At 51.2% G+C, this 18393-nt stretch overlaps 4 protein-coding genes across 4 annotated transcripts; all 4 read right to left on the bottom strand.

Annotated features, from left to right (window-relative positions):
* Positions 1 to 1013: 1013 nt before the first annotated feature.
* On the bottom strand, positions 1014 to 3446 carry LOC113146477 (palmitoyltransferase ZDHHC20-like). The gene is made up of 8 exons (XM_026333934.1): positions 3415 to 3446; positions 3193 to 3349; positions 2650 to 2901; positions 2227 to 2321; positions 1815 to 1893; positions 1617 to 1695; positions 1222 to 1327; positions 1014 to 1053 (listed from the first exon to the last, which is right to left on the bottom strand). Exons 1-8 carry the CDS (start codon positions 3444 to 3446, stop codon positions 1014 to 1016), a joined length of 840 nt encoding a protein of 279 aa, XP_026189719.1.
* Positions 3447 to 3576: 130 nt separating this feature from the next.
* Positions 3577 to 4977, bottom strand: LOC113146476. Its single transcript, XM_026333933.1, has 4 exons — positions 4948 to 4977; positions 4735 to 4833; positions 4002 to 4604; positions 3577 to 3648 (listed from the first exon to the last, which is right to left on the bottom strand). The coding sequence occupies exons 1-4, from the start codon at positions 4975 to 4977 to the stop codon at positions 3577 to 3579; spliced, it is 804 nt and encodes a 267-aa protein (XP_026189718.1).
* Positions 4978 to 7054: 2077 nt separating this feature from the next.
* On the bottom strand, positions 7055 to 9591 carry LOC113146475 (micronuclear linker histone polyprotein-like). Its single transcript, XM_026333932.1, has 3 exons — positions 9195 to 9591; positions 8725 to 9047; positions 7055 to 7234 (listed from the first exon to the last, which is right to left on the bottom strand). The coding sequence occupies exons 1-3, from the start codon at positions 9589 to 9591 to the stop codon at positions 7055 to 7057; spliced, it is 900 nt and encodes a 299-aa protein (XP_026189717.1).
* A 397-nt stretch (positions 9592 to 9988) lies between these two features.
* Positions 9989 to 15868, bottom strand: LOC34620943 (regulator of chromosome condensation). The gene is given in 8 exon segments (XM_026333931.1): positions 9989 to 10243; positions 10514 to 10764; positions 11054 to 11262; positions 11847 to 12097; positions 12765 to 12868; positions 13960 to 14332; positions 14558 to 14728; positions 15572 to 15868. Coding segments are annotated over 8 exon segments (1911 nt in total).
* Between the last annotated feature and the right edge of the window lie 2525 nt (positions 15869 to 18393).

The raw sequence follows: 18393 nt of genomic DNA, 5'->3' as shown, positions 1-18393 counted from the left end.
GGCAGAGGTCTTGGGTCTCCTATGTAAAACCATTGACTGGTGTTCAAAGGTTCTGCGTTTCCCTCTGTCAGGCTTTCTTGCGAGGGACGTATTGATGCCTTAATCAGCCGGTCCCAAGTTACAGAATATAGAGGAAAGGGTTTAAGCTTTGTGGAGGGTAAATCCCCGAGTAGTTCCACTTGCTGAGAGTGTCTTTGGGAAGATATCACAAAATGGTTGTGCACGTGTACGGGGGGACAGAGCCTCCGGCACTCATGATTCATGTATTGTTCATTGCAGCGTCTCGTAGTCACCTATCACCCCATTTTTGCGAAGTCCACATTCGATAGATGCTACACTGACAATCACTTCACCAGAACCCATTGCACAGCTTTACTGGAAAAGTGCTGCAACTAGTGAGTTCCAGCAAGGCCGTTATTAACAAACCTTGCTAGTCACATGGTTATATAACCGTCCTCTGCAATAGCTTTTACTGCAACCTCTTGCAGACCTGTGAGTACAGTGATCAACGAGTGCGTGCCTACAGTCGTTACTCTAAAGGTGAAAAAGATACCTTTCACATAAATGCTGGTATTGAAGCTTTATGGGTGTCGCGAAGGCAGCGTAGCCCTCAAGCGGGATTTTGAAGAGGGCAGAAACTTCGGCACCTCCACTATTGGAATTATATTCCCCGTCTTCATCCAGACATAATCAATGCCACTCTCGAGTGCCAAAACCTGTACACACTTGACTTTGTTCGTCCACGTACTGGAGAGCTTCGTTGCTTAGTTTCCAGCGCGCAGACCCTGTCGGCCTCTAAACCCCTTTCAGCCTTTTCTGAGACCTCGGATATTTTGAATAAGATTTACGCATAGCAGAGCTTGTAGCCGATAGCTCCACCTTTTGTAGCATCGAGACTCTTGGGGTTCTAGCAACAAAGACCATCAATTCTTCCCTACTTCTTGCGTTTCCTCTTGATGTCATTCACGAATATGCCTCTGTCTCCAGAACAATACTACGCAGGTGCCCAGCTTCTATGAATCATCATCAACAATGGGGGAAAACCCTTTGTATCTGCACATTCAGAATATTCACAATTGAACCAAGCTCTTAGGACTTCTACGTCTTGCCTCCTTGCTGCACGATTACTGAGGTACAGCCACGTGGTCGCGTGTCTGCAGCTGTGAACGGCTCAGCTAAAGACATAGGTATTCGCCACTGGAAGGGTGTGTGTAAACCCACCTCCTCGAGGCACTGAGCGTCCTGTTTACGTGCTTCTCTACGTTCACTGAATCGTAGTGCAAGCTGGATCCAGGAGTAAAGGTAGTTCCGTCTCCAAAGCGGTTATCTGCAATCAGAGTTTACCAAACCAGGCGGAGAAGTCGCACTGTCTTAGCGGCTAGAACGCACACTCTCAGGTGTTTAAGGAGTCTGCATGTGACTCCAAAGAAAGCATCGTGCTGCCATTCATGCAGTAGGGGGCCTTTAGGTGTGCTGTTTGACTGCACGCAGGCCATTTCTTTCTACTTGCTAGGAGACGCACAAGTGCCTTGCTAAGTCATTCTACAAGGTTTAGGTCGTATGTTCTGTACGCTACTTGCTCCGTAAATATGATAATCCACGCGGTCCAGGCTTACCAACTGGGAAAAACCAGAGAAGAGGGTCGGGGCCAAAAGCGTCCGTAAAGTTCTTCCAAAAGCCATGAGACCATGACACCTATATTCGTACAGCCATAAAATGCAGTTTTCTGCCGTGATATCATGAATTGTGATGTACTTCTCCAACGTCCATGCTTCCCATTTGTTCACAGCGGCTGCTTTAAGCAAGAAATGTACCTCTAGCGTAGAATCAAAAGGAGACTTCCTGAATTGTTTCTCGCAGAACTCTATCGTCGTGATGGCATTGACCACCAAACTGAATCGTACAGCCACTAGCAAGCACTTGTAGTAAGTCTGTTGACGTTTTCCCAGTCAGCCAAGGTATACATTGTATTGAGGACAGCTACATACAACTGTGCATGAAAATGGCTATTTCACGAATTAGAATATGCCTCGTGCGCCTACATGTCTACGCTCTGTATTCCATATACGGCATCCTCCACGTGAAAGTGGGCTCAGCATGGTGCAGCAATATGTTCGCACATATACAGTGCGCTCACTGCCCGCGTTATCCATTCATTGATGCAAATTCTTGCGCCCTGCACTCTTATACTGAAGGGGAACAACGATTCAGTGAGGTGAGTCTCACAATGAGTGGAATATTAGAAACCCCAAAATGAGGGCGCACAGAAATATATCCAGTGTCTCGGCAAACAGCAACATAAACACTCTTTCGAATGAAGCCTGCGCCACCAACCGACAGAAAACGAACACTGAAGCAGAATTCTTGGTGGATATGGATAGATTTGCGACCCTTTTTGCCCAAAGTCCCCTTCTGCATCGTACATCGCTGCAGATTGCTAGTCTGCCACGCTCGCCATCAGACTGAAGCACGCTGCCGCTGCATTCGGTATCCTCCGCTGCCGCTAGCCCTCCCCTTCATCCTTCTCACATCTGCCCTCCTACACTCCTCTTAGGGCGTTGTCTGGAACTCTTGCTTTGCTATTTTCCCTAGGCTGCCCTGTGCCTCTTCTGACACCTTTTGCTCCCTGTTGCTATGCCTCAAATGTACCTCTTCGCTTTTAATGGCTTTTCTTACGGATACCAGCATTGTGATCGCCACGAACAAAGCCAGTGCTGCTCCCCATACGAGTGAAAGCAAAAAAAATTTATGGTTCCCCCATCCGACGCAGTTGAATATCCAAGGGCAGTGATGGTCCATCTTGAGGACACACGATCGGCATACACGGCAGTGGTGCGCCCTGTCAGGCTTGCTCTGGCAGCACCACTTGCATGCCCTCCGGCCTCCGCTCCGTTTGGTCTCCTGTATCATATCAGAAGGCGGTAGCAACAAAGAATTCAAAAGGAACAGAGGAACTGAGACATGGTCAACTTGCGACATCTCAATGTACCACGCACATTACTTAGAATGCCGGTCAATCTCTGACACTTAGATCCACACAAAAACCGCTGCGTCCTCCAGTTCAGATGCCCCCTTACAGCTATTTAGACCCCCTGACAAGAGGGATGCATGGTTGGTTTCGCAATACAGGGCATGCGTCTGTCAGTGCCACTCCAAATCATGCGGAGAGGCTTTCAAAGCAAGCAAACTCACGACGGGTTTAGAGACACCCGTGCCGCTTGGCGCTTCGTCTCGGAGGGCCCACTCGTGAGTTTTGGGGATAGAACCTGCTGGGGTCACTACTGCTAGCCAGTAGCTCAGCATAAACAAAAATGTTAGGGCTGCAAAGGCAATCAGCTCGTAGGACCCCCTTTAAGCAGCACACGCACAACAGGATGGATCAGGGGTTGGCCGCTTGACCCCAATGTTCGGCGCTGTACAATCTCTGAGCCCGTGAGCGGGCTCATGAGCTAGCTGACCATTTAAGTCACCCCTTAATTAATCTATTTAGAACATCGGGAGACCAAGCAAGCTAGAAAACTCGTTTAGAAATTGGAGCCCAGAAAGCCGGCTACTTCGGGGTGCGCGTGTTCGTCGCTACCTTTTGAATTTGTGGATATCCCGTTTTTCTGAAGGCCTTCCTAGTTGCAACTGCGGAAGGCAGTGGTACTGAGCAGCCGCACACAGTGCAGAGGAACTGACGCACTACGGTTCGAAGTGGAAATAAAATATTTTCAAAATAGGTATATACACATAAGCATATGGTCGCACAAATGTGCAATTTGTTCTTCTTGAGCCAGCAGTCTCAGGGTCCACGCAGGAAGGTTTCCAAGTCTCTCTCTCTTTCACAGTATAGAATGTGCCATATCAACACATATGCGGCCGTACCCATATACACCACCAACTCTAGGAATAGCTGATCCCATCCCTCGCATTCCAACAGGGACCCCTCTTGGGTTCTGGTAGGAGCCCTCTGCCCCAGTGCCTCTCATACGTAATTGGACGTGTAATGTTGGCCTCACCGCTACATAGACGACGTTTATATAGAGCACTAGCAGCATGAGGAAGAGGACGGGGAGGCAGCGGAGCCACTGGCAAGACCGCGAAGGGCCCTTCCCGAAGGAAGCGCCATGGTCTCCTAAAGGAGAGCTTCCTTGGGCGTACCCCTCAGAAGCTTTTCCTGCTATTATAACCGAGGGTTTCATAAATGAAGATGGCGAGGCAGGCAGTTGGACCCTAGACCTCTTGTCGCCTAGGACGCCTGCTGCTGGCGCGTGGTCCCCTGAAACCTCAGAGATACCTCCGTAACAGGGTTCTTCGACTGTCGACCGCCTCGCAGTTTCGCTTTCCACTGCATCTTCTGACAGCAATGCAGAGAGTTCATCTGTTGCTGTGGCCTCTTCTGCTGCTGCGGCCTCTTCTGCTGCTGCGGCTTCTGCCGCTGCTGCGATCGTCGCAGCTGCCCTCTCTGTAGCTGTCGAGGGAGCGCGCAAATCTCCCATTGTAGCGGCCGCTGCTGCGTGACTCCGGCTGTTACCGGTGGCGGAACCACAGGCAGGCGTCGGTACACCAGAGACCTTGGCCTGAGGGACCTCCCTCCCTCCCTCCCGCGCTGCAACAGACAGCTACCCAATTAGTCAAATATCACTGAACGAAAAAACGAATATGTGCCTAGCACTGAAGGTCCTTAGGTTTTCGCTACCTCGCCGAGGTTTTGTTCGTAAAAAGACAGCCACTGCTCCGAGGTGAGCGAGCCGTCGGACAGACCGTACGGCCAACAGGGCCCTGCAAAGCCTCAAATAAGGAATCTTTCAGAACACCTACCCTTTTCGAAGATCCATAAAATGGAATCCTCTAGAAAATTATGGGGATTTTCATCCGGACAAGTGACTTCGAGGCCTTTGCACAGCGACGTCAACTGTCAGACCTGCAGCTAATGATGCTGGCGCCCACTTCGAGGCAACAGACTAGTACACGTCTGTCGAATAAGTCGTTCATTTTTACAGCACAAGTAGGCTTATGAAGGCTTTTGAAGGCTTAATAGTCAGAGTAGCTGCTGGTATTAAGCGGTAAACATTGAAATATATACTCAGGATCGTGCAGCAGCTGCTGCTGTAGGTCGTTCCGCCGCTGTATTTACTGACTGGAGGGACGCTATGTATTTGGCATGCATCTTATGCTTGACAATAACAGCAAGCACAATATTCAGGCTCTCCGCATGTAATTTCGAGTGAAAAGGGAACAGCGGGTGGACCGCAGCGCCGGAGACCCTAGGGAAGGAGACCCTCAACCGTGGATTCGTGTTTAGCACATTGCTACGCAAATAATTTGCCAATTTGTTGTATTTTTGTAGGAATGCACACACACGAATGCCTAACCGGATAGTCGTATTGAATCATCGAGTACCCGTGAGCGTGCGACGGAAATTCCTTGCTAAAATCGCAACTAGAGGCAGAATGCACCGGGCTTTGCTACATTTTGGCGTTTTCTACTACACTGGTTATGCTTTATTAAGAGTTAACGACAAGCTGACCGTTTGGGTTGGTTGCTCGTATTTTTCTTAGTTGTATAGAAAAGTTAGCTCAACACACAATTGTTCAGTGCTGTGTGCATGTGTAGTAGATACTGCGCGCAGCGATTTGGGAAGGCTTGGCGTTTTGAAGAAGGCCGCTAACCGCACCCTGTCTCTCCCTCTACCTTCATGTAGGAAAGCCTATTAAGTGTGAGCAGGGAGGTGGCAGCTCGTTTGGATAAACACTCAACAACTTTTGATCAAGTATGCATTGAATATAAAGCTAGGTCTCCCTCGGCGGAGATTTTATACGGATTGTCACCCATAAGCTAAGCACATACAAAGACTCTAGTACCAAAAACTTTGAAAGAGAGATGGCTTAGCTCAGGGGAGGAAAGTGATGAAGTGCAGCCTCGACCAATATTGTGTGTCCGGACAGAGGCCCCCGTCTACAGGCTCAGCTACTCTCTGCCACCGCATTGATTCCCTTAAGAGCACTCGCCATTGGGCGACAAGCAAACGAAAAATTGTTCAAGCCAAAGGACTTGATATATGTGGTGACTCGTAGTGGTGTCTTGCCATCAAGTGACCAGAGCTTTTGTACCAGGCTAGCCTACCCCTCGGCAGTTTTAACAGCACTAGTTATATTAAGGTTTAATTCATCGCCAAAGGTGTCTCTGGGCAGTAAGATACTCTCTATGCTGCAGCGTAGGGCTAGTTGACCCCAAACCAAAGAAAAAGGCAGTATGTGGAGGTTCGATTATTTGCAATTCTCAGTTGTCTGCGGCTGGCTGGAGTGCTCATGGGGTCAGACAACGCGCACCGCTGCCATCCTCCTTCCCCTACTGCCTGAATTTAAAGGGGCGAGCTAACTGAGCTATCTGTAGCAGGCAGTTTATGTGGCTCCTGCTGGCTCTTGCACGAGTCTCGAAGCTAAAAGAGCCTTCACATGCAGGCCTCAGGCAAAGTGCTATGTCCAAGGCTTAAGAACAGTAGGGGCAACCTAGTCGCTCACTACTATCCCTCCAAGCAATTCCAAGTAGTTCCTTGCCGCGCATGCGCACACTAATGTTCCTCATAGCGGAGAGGAGCCCAGAGCCCCCAAGGAATAGACTAATGCACGACCCCAACTTTGCATTCATGGATAAGCAGTGCATTATACTTGCCGGTTATCAATAAATAAATTTACAGGTCCCCACTATTAAGTGAAGCACTTAACACAGGCAGAACGTTCAAGTACACGTTGTTTTAGGCGCTCTCCCTACTGGGTGCCAATGCCAAGTGCAGATAAAAAGCGCCAATCGAGGGAATGCATCTGATGGCCCTAGCCCCCACCAATCTCCGGAATGATGGAGACTTGAGGCAGCAATAAACCTAGTTTGCTGATGCGCGTCACTCTGAAAAAGCATGAGGCAGTGGAGGGGTACAGATTGGTCCACAAAGGACCTGAATGACAATAGCCTGGACGTCGGCAGCTTGATGAAGTTTGTATTGGGACGGCTTGAATTATTCACAATTCGCACAAGCGAAGAGGCTAGATCTAGAACTTTTGAAGGGGAATCGCTATCCGCCGCGCTTTCTCCATGCTTCCGCCTCTTGATTGGTTGCAGACATTGCTGAGCGGCAGTCGCTCAGAAAGAACCGTTCACAGCCAGCATGTTGCGCGGGATGGATCATGACGAGGGCTTTTCCCACCTTACTACCCTTTGACCATATAGCAGGCCTCAGAATGCTCAGCGGCATCTTGACGACACACACATATATATATTCAGACATCACTATACGTGTCGTCGATACTTTTAGAGTTACAGCGCCCACTACGAGGTCATTCTCCCGTTTGGTGCTGGAGTACACAAAAGCGAAAGACATAAACCATTGTTTGCACTTTAAGCCTGGAATAGGCACGCCCTATAGGTGCAACGAAGAGAGTTTAGCCGAAAGCGCAGTTAGCTTCCTGACTCTTGGTGGCACATGGAAGCGGGCTGCAACATGTACGGAGACGTGAAAAGGAGGAATTCTTTCATCGTCTCAATGCCTTAGGTACAAGAAGAAGCGGAATCTGGAGATGCAGCACTGCATGCCTGCGTCGTCTACATTACTGAAGCACACTAACGTAGTGGATCCAGCTGCCAGTACGCCATGAACGTGCCTTCTAATGCGTGTGTCGCAGCAGACAGTGGCCCCCCCCCTCGACACACCCACAGAAAGCGCCCTTGCAGCCTAAAGAAAACCGCTTTAGCCCGTCTAGCGGCTTATGCTGTCACCAACACATGATCCTCGGGTGCCCGTTACTGGTTTACCCCCACAGAGGATTTCCGCCCTATTACGCCATCCCCCGGATCGCCCTCCCTAACCTTTTTAAAGTGAAGAGCAGGATCTCTCGGAGGATGGCCTTGCTGTTCGTTTCTAACCCTGCTACCCCTTGAGCATCGTCACGTCAACTTGCACAACGCCCCAGTCTGTCTCCAGAAAACACAGTAGCAGCAGCCCGTAGGGCACATCTGCCCCTGCGCATATGGGTGTCCATACGGTGGCACGAGCGCCAGCAGAATGCTAGAAACATAGACGCGTGCAACAAGGCCAGAAGAGATTCCAAAGCGACAGGCAAGACCTTTTGCTTCTGATACCTCCATGGCACCGCAACCAGAACCGCACATGCGAGCTTGACACTACGGAGCTGCAGCCACAAGCCCGCTTCATACGCCAGGCCGGCAGGTGTAAGCCATTGTACATTCCAATGTGATTGTAAAAACGATTCGCAAATTCGACATCTACCGACTACTCACATATACACTGCTAATCTGCAGAGAGAGAGAGAGCCGTCTCTCCGCACCTACACACTTGGGGGAACGCCCTACATAATGGCCAAGGAGATGCTTCGGCATCACAGCGCCAACATACTGAACTATAAAAAGAAGCCAGCACTCGCTGGCTAACTAGAGCACTACTTTTCACGCTGCTGCTCGCTTGCTGCGGCCGGCTTTGCCGCAGCTGCTTTTGGCTGCCGTCGATGCGGAGCTCGTCACTCCCTGTTTATGGGTGTCTCCCCTTTCACCCGTTGCCTTTGCGGCTGGCGCTCGCTTTGGGGAAGCTCGTTGTTGCTGAGGCTGCGCCTTTTTATCGGCCCCTGCCTTTGCAGCAGCCGGTGCCTTCGTGTTGCTGCCAGCGCCGCGACGCGAGGCACTTTTCTTCGCTGCTGCAGGAGCCGCATTCTTCTTCTTGCCAACACTGGCAGCAGCAGCAGCAGGCTTACTCTGAGCGGCTTTGCCCTTCGTGGATGCCTTAGAGCGTCCCCGTGAAGAGTGCACGGGCTTGCTAATCGCTTTTCGAGTGGTGGCAGGCTTCTTTGGAGCGGCAGCAGGTTTGCCCTTCGCCTTAGCTTTTGCAGCTGCGGAGCTCATCTTGCCGCTACTCGTGACACTGCTACCCTTTCTGCCGGCAGCAACAGAAGCTGCAGCACCCTGCGCCGACCTACCCCTTCGGCTCGTTGCAGCTTCCACTGTTCGCGTTCTTGCAGCGCTGCCTGATGCTTTGCTCTTAGCTGCGGAAGCCACATCTGACCCGGCACGCGGAGACACAGAGAGCCTCTTTTTCGACGCCTCCTGGGGTGACAATGCAGCCGCTGCCGCCTCTTCATGCAACGCTGCCTCCGCTTCATTCTCGCTGCTCTGCTGCAGCACGCCCTTGCTGCTGCCGCTCACGCCAAGATCATCGTCACTCGCTCCAGAAGCCGCAGTCGCCTCTGTCTTGCTCGTCACTGCCTTTTTCGCTGGCGCTGCCTGCCCTGATACAGCCACACGGCGCTGTGTAGAAATCTTGGGCTTAGCTGCAGCTCCTGACTTCAGTTTCCTGCTTCTACGTCCACTGGCACCAGCTGTTGCTGTTGCTGCCGACTCCTCACCGTCACTCTGCTCCTCATTTCGCAAATCGCCCTCAACTTTTCCTTTTTCGACGACCGATTCTCTGCGCTGCTGCTGCTTCTTTGCAGCGGCGGGATGTCGCTGCCTTGCTTCCTTATGCGCAAGGGCTGACGCTTCAGACTTCTCTTCAGCATCCGCCTGCCCTTCAACGGTCTCTATGGCAGCAGCTGCTGCTGCCATAGATGCTGCATCGGCTGCTGCACCTTTTGCAACAGCACCAGCCGTCTCATCTGCAGGTGCACCTGGTTCTACGGCAGCAGCGATCGGCTCTGCTGTTTCACTGTCCATGTGGCCTTCTGCTTGCACATGCTGCTGCTCATCCTTCTCAATGGATTTCACGTTCAAGTTATCCCCTTCTTTGGCACGTGTCTCTTCTGAGGCTACACTCGCTGAAGGTGCACGGCAAACACTACGGCTTCGACTACGGCTGCGGCGTTGACTCCGCGTCTGAGCATGCAGCTGCAGGAGTGCGCTGTCTTCTCCATCTGCAGCACCAACCAACGCACACACAGCACAGCACGAATGCCTCACCAGCAAGGCAAACGCCAAGTGCTTCAGCGACCCTTCGACAGCAGCATCAGCAGCAGCTCCAGCGCGTGAACACCAACTGACGTTTCGCCTTCTTAGGTGGTGGCGACGCTTCCTTGGCTGCCGTCGTAGCAGCAGCCTCTTCTAGAGGCCGCTTCAGCTGTTGATCGCCTTCCTTGCGCTCCTCTTCAGCAGCCGCAGCTACTGCCTGCTCGGCTGTTGGCTGCCTCTCTTGCTGCTGCAGCACCTCTGCATAGCTGCCTGACCACGCCAATACCGTCGAGTGCTGTGCACCGCCGCACGCCTGCCGCATCAGAAGCAACATCGCCACGCGAAACAGTTCCACAGTCAACACAGTTATTCCCCCTTCCCCCTTCTTATTCCATGAGAGACAAGGAAAAAAAGACTTGCCCCTCCTCCCATCCCCTCCTCCGTCAAAAACCTTGAATTTGCCGAAAGCAGCCTCAAGGAGCAGCCTCAAGGCAGACAAACTGGTCCACACACAAACACACACACCCGCCGAACATGGTCGCACGACATGCATCGCCGAGCTTCGCAACATGCCTTTTCCCACCTGGAGAACGCATTGATTCTTGAAATTCTGCGGATCAATTCGAGCAGGCGAAGGGAGAAGCACCGGATCGTCGCCTGTTCCTAGCTGGTAGTTCTGCCCGGCTCCCCAGGTGTACAGACACCCCGAGCGCGAGACGGCAAGGGCGTGATCGCTGCCGCACCCGATCCACCGAAAACGAATACCCAGTTCTCCATCGCAGAGCGGCAGCAGCCGCGGATTGCCAGAAGGCACGCATGCCGTTGAGCCCCGTCCTGCAGCAGCCGTTGTGCACCAAACGGATGGAAAAAACATCCCGCATGCACGGAGGCGTCTGCCCTGCAGCTCAGGCAATGCAGCCGGACAAGTCGGCGAAAACAGAAGCCTTTCGGCAGAAACAGAGAGTCTTTCGCGCAAAAAACCGCTAAGAAACCCTACCGAGGAAGTTTTCCTGCCCAAAGGTGTAGATCTTCCCGCCTGCGGTAAGAACGAGGGTAAAAAACTGCCCTCCACAGACGTTCTTCAAGATCCCCTCCTGCAGCAGCTGCACTCTCTTGAACTCGCACACCACAGCCTGCTCCCCCGGAGGAGCTTGCTGCTCCGAAAGCCACAGACCAAGCTCTCCCTGCGTGTTACGACCACAGGCAAAGAGAAACGTCTCGCTCGCTTCTGGAGTCGCTCCCGCTGCTGCCTTTGGCGACGCAGCAATGAACGTTGTGCAACGGCCGCAGTACACTGCAGTAATCGCTTGCATTTCGTCAGAGAGGCCGAGGCTGCAGCAACACGGAAAGCGGCAGCAGTAGGCACCACACACACTCCTGCGCAGCGCATGCGAGACTATAGTGCATGCAAACGCAACGGCGGAAGGCGTCGAGCGAGAAGCATAGAGATGGGCGGACAGAGGGGCGACACACGTATGCAAACAGGTAGGTAAGTAGGTATTTATGGAAGTACGCAAGTAAATAAGTAGGTAGATTTTTATGGAAGTATGCGGGTAGGTAGGAAGGTAGGCAAGTAGGTAGGTAGGTATTTATGGAAGAATGCGAGGAGGTAGGCAGGTAGGTAGGTAGGTATTTATGGAAGTATGCAAGTGAGCAGGGAGGTAAGTAAGTATTTATGGAGACATGCAAGTAAGTAGGCATTTATGGAAGCATGCAAGCACGCAGAAAAGTGGATCGGTAGAAGATACAACTGCCTTCAGAGTGCATAATTGGAAGGCAGGCAGAAACACGACAAGGCCTACTACAACCCCAGTGGTGGTGAATGAAGGCCACCCCACAAAGAGCCGCATGAGGCTCTTCAGAAACGAGGTGTACGTGCATGCAAATGGGTGTAGTCCATCTGCTATTCTATCTACCTCTCAAGCGGTCGCCTGGTGGGCTCTAGGAGACGCTGTTTCTCCTCCTGCGCAGCGTCGGATGCCGCTACTTCAGCAGCTTTCGCCGCTGCAGCAGCCGCTCCACTGTTAGCGTCTAACACGGCAGCTGCTGCAGCGGAGGCAGAAGCTCCGGCCGAGCCAACAGCAAGCTGACCAAAGTCATTGCTACCCCATAGCCATATAGCCTCCCCCCCTCTCTCCAGAGCGACAGTGTGATCCTCCCCACAGGCCTGTGTGCAGATCACACACATACACACACACAAACACACACACACGGACTGCACAGAGGACGCGTGAGAGGCAGAAAAATTTCCAGACGGCAGGGAAAAAGCCTGCAAGTGAAAGCTAGCGGATCCAGGAAGAAAGTCGCTGCCGCGCTGTTGCCCGTTCCCCTTCAACGATCAGGAGAAGAAGCGGAAAAGCTAAGCTGCGAAAGCGCAGACAGGGGGAAGGAGCGGCGGACAGAGCGCAGCAGGCTGAGACTCACGACAGCGGCTATCTGAATGGGAAGACTCAAGGATGCAAAGACATCCACAGGCAAAAGCTGTCGCATGACACGCGATCCCTTGCCCAAACGCGCAAAGCCTAAGGCACCACTTGCATCCTGCAAAAGTGGCAAACAAGCAACATGAAACCGTCCTGCTACGTGCAGAAAACGAAAACCCCCCCCTTCAGGCAGGAGACTACCTGCAGGAGGCATCGCGCGAAACAAAAACCTGTCGCCTACTCATCCTCCCCTCCAAAACAGCTCTAGCACTGCCCCTATTTCTTCTCCTGCTGCTACGCTTACAGCCTCTAATACACCCAAGACCTCCTGCTGCTGCTATGCAGCAGGCGAAAGAGTGCCCTCCCGCTATACACAGAAATCCTCTGCGAAGAAATCATGTCTCAGCTTACGCGATAAGAGCCACACAGCAGCAACCTTCCTTGCGCAGTCACAAAGGCCGAATGCGAATCGCCACATGCCACCGAGACAGCCGCATCCGGCAGTTCCACCAGCCCTGCAAAGACACATAGACACACACAAACATACATAAACACACAAACAGACATAAACACATAAACACACAAACAAACATAAACACACAAACAGACAAACAAACATACACATAAACACACAAGCATACATAAACACATAAACAAACAGACATACACATAAACAAAGAGACATACATAAACACACAAACAGACATACACATAAACACACACAAACATACATAAACACACAAGCATACATGCACATGAACACATGAACATACATAAACGCACAAACACACATACACATAAACACACACAAACATACATGCACATAAACACACACAAACATACATGCACATAAACACATGAACATACATAAACACACAAACATACACATAAACACACAAACATACATACACGTAAACACACAAACATACACATAAACACACAAACAAACATACACATAAACCTGCATAAACACACAAACAAACATACACATAAACAAACAGACACACATAAACACACAAGCATACACATAAGCACACAAACAGACACAGAAACACACAAACATACATACACATAAACACACAAACATAAGTAAACACACAGACATACACATAAACACACACAAACATACACATAAGCACACAAACAAACACATAAACACAAACAATCATACACACAAACACACACAGATGCTGCTCCCGCAAAAGCAACCGCGCGTATCGATCGGAGGCAACCACAGCGGCCGTCTCCCCTCCGACAACGAACTACGCATTTTGCGCGTCCCCTTTCAAACGCAAACTCAAAGCTCCAGCAAGAGAGAGAAAGCGAGAAAAGACGACAGCGGCACACACACACACATACAGCCACAATAACATCAAGCCCTTTCTCCTTCCCCGTGAAGCGGGTAATTGGGAGCACTTTGAGCAGCGCCTTTCTGCAGAAGGCGGTTCGCTGAAGCGCCACACGTTGGTTGGCGCGTGCGTCGTAGAAAAACGTACAAATCGGCGTATTTGAAGCGCCTCTTTCTTCCCAGTCCCCAACCACACACTTCCCCCCCCCCTCCGCTATCTCCCCTCCCCTCCGCTTCCCTTCCCCCCTCGCCAGCTACCTGGTTCGTTTGCTGGAGTGTCTTTGCAGAGCCTCCCAAGCGCTCCTTCATCGTTGCATCCGAAGGAGCAGCATGCACCACTGGCCAGCAGCAGCACCGTGTGAAGAGCACCGCTAGCAGCGCCCACCACTTGCATCTGTGCTTGCAGTGGAATCAAGCGAGGCTGCATTACTTCGCCCCCCCCCTCTTCCTCAGGGGTGAAGAAGGGGATCTGCTCGAGCTCCCCCGATCCCATCATGTACACTGCGCTGAGAGGCTGGGCTGCAGACAACACGGGGATTTCCAGCCGCGTAGCCGCTTCTTCTTCCTGCTGTTTCTTCTGCTGTTGCCGTCGCTGCTTCTCTTCCTCCTCTTCTTTTTGCTGGTGCTGTCGCTTCTCGACTTCCGCTGCGCTGCCGTCCACGCGATGCTGCTGCTCCTGCGAAGAGGCAGCAGGAGCGACGAAGACAAATCCCTTGACTTGCCTTGACTGCTCCTGCTGCGGGAGGAACGAAGGAGTGGCACTGCGGTCCTTGACAAGACTCTCCGATGTCTGCCCCCGTGCCTTGGACTGCCGCTGCTCCTGCTGCTGCGCTAGCTGCTGCTCCACGCCTCCCACCGACTGAAGCGAGAATACACATGCTGCCGTGGCTGCCGAATCAAGCACCGGTGTAAATCCAGCACTCTTCCGAGGAATGCCATTCTTCGTCTCCCCCTCAAAAAGCCCCTCCAAAAACACACTGCTCCCACCGCTGCCCGACGAGAGGGCAGGGGATGCCTTCGGCACTTGCTGCACCAAAATTTAGCAACACAATCCACAGGAATACAGCATGCACATATGTACATATGTATACACACCTATATATCCATATATATATATATACACATAGATATATACATATATATATATACACATAGATATATACATATGTATACACACTTATATATACACATATATACACAGATTTATACATATGTATACACATATATATACACAAACATATACATATGTATACATACATATATATACAGAGATTTATACATATGTAGACACACATATATATACATCCATCCATATATACACATAGGTATATATATATACACACACAAACATATATACATACATGTACACATATATACATGTATACACACATATATATACGTACACACATGAACATGTAGCCTGGGAGGGAAGCTTGTCTGCGAAACACGCAGCTCAAGCCAACAGGCTCCCCCCCACGACCCGCTACCACACATACAGACGAATCCACACCACAGAGTTACATAAATAGACATATATATATACACACTCCTGCGTCGTACGGCTGTTTGACATCCATCCGCTGCTGCAATGCCGCGAGCAGCGACGCAAGGCTATGCAGGTAACACACGCACTGCACTGCCTCTCCCTACCCTGTTCCCTTTCGCTGCTGCTCAGCTAGGCCTTAGAAGAATTGGAAAAACTAAAGGCATGCATCAACGGGCATACATCAACGGGCGTACATCAACGAATTTACATCAACGGATTCACATCAATGGCTCCCGAGGGGTTAACGACCACACCTTCTCCCCCTAGAGAGCCTCGAGCTAAAAGTGCCGAAGAGCGGCTAAAAAGGGCATCTTAAAGTCGTACTCTCGATCCGTCTCTTCCAGTTTCACAGCAAGGGCAGACATCGCATGTGGCCTCGTTCGAGACAAGGCAGACACTGCACTTCCAAGGACCGCTTGCGGGTGCTGCGACGGCATTTGCTGGCGCGTCTGCCGATGTGACTGCTTGACGTGCAGCCTCACACGGTGCTGCGACAGCCACTGCAGTCGATGCCGCTTCGATGCAGTCCTCTACAACTGCCGAGGCTGCAACAAGGGCCACCCCATTCGATGGCGGGGAAGTCGCAGCAGCGACAGCCTCTGGAATATGCGCGCCGTTCATCCTGCGGCTGCTGCTGTTGGAGCAGACACTGCTGCTGCTGCTGGAGCTGCTACTGCTTCAGGCACCCACCTACGGGGGAGATCGAGGCAATCGTGCAAGGCGTCAGGGGATCCTTCCGCGCGTGGTCTACTTCTTGCTGAAGCAGAGCAACCTGAAGCATGCGGCTGCCTCCTCTTCTGCTCCGAAGTTTTGCCGCTGCTGCCTTCGAGGGCACTGAGGACCCTAGACACGCAATCGGGAGCCTCGGATGCAGCAGCAGCAAGCACTGCAGCTTTACAGGCGGAAATTTTTTTGTACCACCTCAGGCTGCAGTTGCTGCCGCGCACGCTTGGAGGCAGTGAAAACGCAGTATGAGAGCCTTGCGAACTTGGCGAAAGCAGACAGATAAACAACGCCCGCAAAAGGACAATAGCAAGCAGCCGTTTTCTTGCAGTTCCTGCTGCTGCAGCCGCTGCTGCGGCTGCGGTGGGGCACATACAGTGCAGAGGGACCAATGAGAGGCTTCTGCTGTGCAGCAAGCTTCCAAGCACACACCAACTCAAAGAACGGCGATTGCTTTTTCTTTGCAGGAAATTTTCTCGAGATCTAGGGTTTGTTGTCTCGAAACCTCTCTTGGCAGTAGCCACATCTGAGGAATCCTCTCTAATGTGCGTCACGGGTGTGTTTACCCATCGTCGACGCACAGGGGCAAGCTCTCTAGTTAACCGTAATCCCCCCACTGCCCCCGAAAATGAAAGCGAGATAGGCCTTAGATCCTTTGTCATAGACACTGTTTGCGTATCTTGATTAGAACTCGCGCCTAGGGCTTTGGATGTGCACTAGACGGAACCACCTGCAGTCGGCTATGCCACACCCACACACTTCGTACTACACCGGTTATATATAGCTACAAATTAGTGAAGAGTTGACCCATTCGTTTGTCTACTCATTTTCCTTTGTAATTTCAGAGTACTGTTAGCGTGAGACAAGAAGACGCAGTGTCGTGTGTGCGCACGGGCGTTAGACGCTATAGGCAGCAGGCCTGAATGCTTCAAGTGCTAAGACGGTGCAGCAACGCGCAGCTCGGCTGCCCCTCCCCCCTCCTCTTGGAGTTCACAAAAAACGGGGGAAGGGGGAGCAGGGCCTCCTTTTGGAGACGACTCGGTGCTTTCTACGGAGCATGTATTGGGTCGGTAGTTGGATCTCTCTCCATTGAGGCCGTAGATGGTATGATGCACAGTTGATCGCACCGTTTGGCTTGATGCGGCTCTTACCCGCTCATCCACTTGCTGTAACTGCAATGGGATATCAGGGATCCCTTCAACATTTGTCTGGTTTCGATCAGGTGACTTGGTAATTCTCTAACCTGATTTTCTTTGCCAACAGTCTGAGAAACACACCATTTGGCAATGTAAGTAGTCGGCGGTACAATGCCTTTTGGTGGCGCTAAAAGGCGCCCTGCAGCCTGTTTATAACAGAGTCGCTCCCTAGCTTGTAAAAAGGCAGGATCTTGGTAGCCTACAAAATTTGTATGGATCCATCGATCAAGCTAAAGAAACAAGAAAAGCATGACGACCATGAGGTAGGGCATGTACCTGTTAATTTCATCAGGGAATGGGAGAAATACGTCGTTTTGTAAATTTAGGTTAAGAGAAATGAGTGCTTTTTTGGCGCGCTTATTGGAAAGGTAGAAACATTACTGGCGGCTCTATCTATACTCAGAAATATGTCTGCTTGAAGACATTCTCACAGCTCAAGGTCTCATACATGCCCTCACTCATCGTTATGTGGCATAATCAGCCCAGCAAAAAATATTGGGAGAAACGAAAAAGCTGAAGCATGCCTCCTATCAGTCTATGAATAGAGTGGTGAATTGAGACGTATGAAGCTTTGGCTTGCAAAAGCCACAACGTAAGCGAGTTGCTGCTTCATCACTGGAAAATCTCAGGGTTACTCAAAGTGCTACGCAAGTTGGTCGTAAAGTGGGCAGCGCCTCAGCGATTAAGCAGCTGAACGGTGAGGCTCCCACCTATGGTATACTTCTTCAGCGTTGAGGAGTAAATTAACGCAACCCCTAAGCTCAAAAGGAAGAGCAGAATTGGGTGATACAGCCCATGAATGCCAGGGCTGTGTTAACTGCCCTAGCTTCCACAGTCGAAGGGAAGCGAGAATCCAAAGCCTGAAAACTGCCCGTGCTCGCAGGCAGCCTCAGACGGGTTCCAAAAAATTCATCTACTTCTCTTATAGTGAATCGGGACATATAATCAGAAACTGCAAACGCATGCAAAAAACCAAGAAGCTTCAGCAAAGTATCTGCGCCCAGAGATAGGATGCTTTTCGGCGGACAAACAAGGGGCATCATGGAGACTGGAAAACTCCCACGCAGGCTCCCGCGCAATGAAGGAGGCTACAGAGGATGGACCTACCGACGGGGGCCCACCATAAGTCAGTTTCCCTCTGACACAGCCTTTTGTAAATGACCCGCAATGGATAACGTTACTTGACAATGGGTGTGAAGTGTATCTGTTGTGTGAGGAGACGGCATA

Source organism: Cyclospora cayetanensis, unplaced genomic scaffold, assembly GCF_002999335.1.
Source record: "Cyclospora cayetanensis isolate NF1_C8 unplaced genomic scaffold, CcayRef3 CcayRef3_contig_322, whole genome shotgun sequence".
Classification (NCBI taxonomy): domain Eukaryota; phylum Apicomplexa; class Conoidasida; order Eucoccidiorida; family Eimeriidae; genus Cyclospora; species Cyclospora cayetanensis.
This window is presented reverse-complemented; position numbering and strand designations above follow the sequence as displayed.

What these genes read in the sequence shown, in the direction of transcription:
- LOC113146475 (XM_026333932.1), bottom strand. Translation starts at nt 9,591, where the DNA reads ATGGCAGCAGCAGCTGCTGCCATAGAGACCGTTGAAGGGCAGGCGGAT. An exon ending in AGCGAGTGACGATGATCTTG is followed by an intron (nt 9,048 to 9,194) that starts GCGTGAGCGGCA and finishes GTGCCGGGTCAG; the next exon opens with ATGTGGCTTCCGCAGCTAAG. An exon ending in GTAAGCCTGCTGCTGCTGCT is followed by an intron (nt 7,235 to 8,724) that starts GCCAGTGTTGGC and finishes TGTGTCGTCAAG; the next exon opens with ATGCCGCTGAGCATTCTGAG.
- LOC113146476 (XM_026333933.1), bottom strand. Translation starts at nt 4,977, where the DNA reads ATGAACGACTTATTCGACAGACGTGTACTA. An exon ending in TATTCGACAGACGTGTACTA is followed by an intron (nt 4,834 to 4,947) that starts GTCTGTTGCCTC and finishes ATAATTTTCTAG; the next exon opens with AGGATTCCATTTTATGGATC. An exon ending in GCCGTACGGTCTGTCCGACG is followed by an intron (nt 4,605 to 4,734) that starts GCTCGCTCACCT and finishes CTAATTGGGTAG; the next exon opens with CTGTCTGTTGCAGCGCGGGA.
- LOC113146477 (XM_026333934.1), bottom strand. Translation starts at nt 3,446, where the DNA reads ATGAGCCCGCTCACGGGCTCAGAGATTGTACA. An exon ending in CGGGTGTCTCTAAACCCGTC is followed by an intron (nt 2,902 to 3,192) that starts GTGAGTTTGCTT and finishes GATATGATACAG; the next exon opens with GAGACCAAACGGAGCGGAGG. An exon ending in CTTTTGATTCTACGCTAGAG is followed by an intron (nt 1,696 to 1,814) that starts GTACATTTCTTG and finishes GTACGAATATAG; the next exon opens with GTGTCATGGTCTCATGGCTT.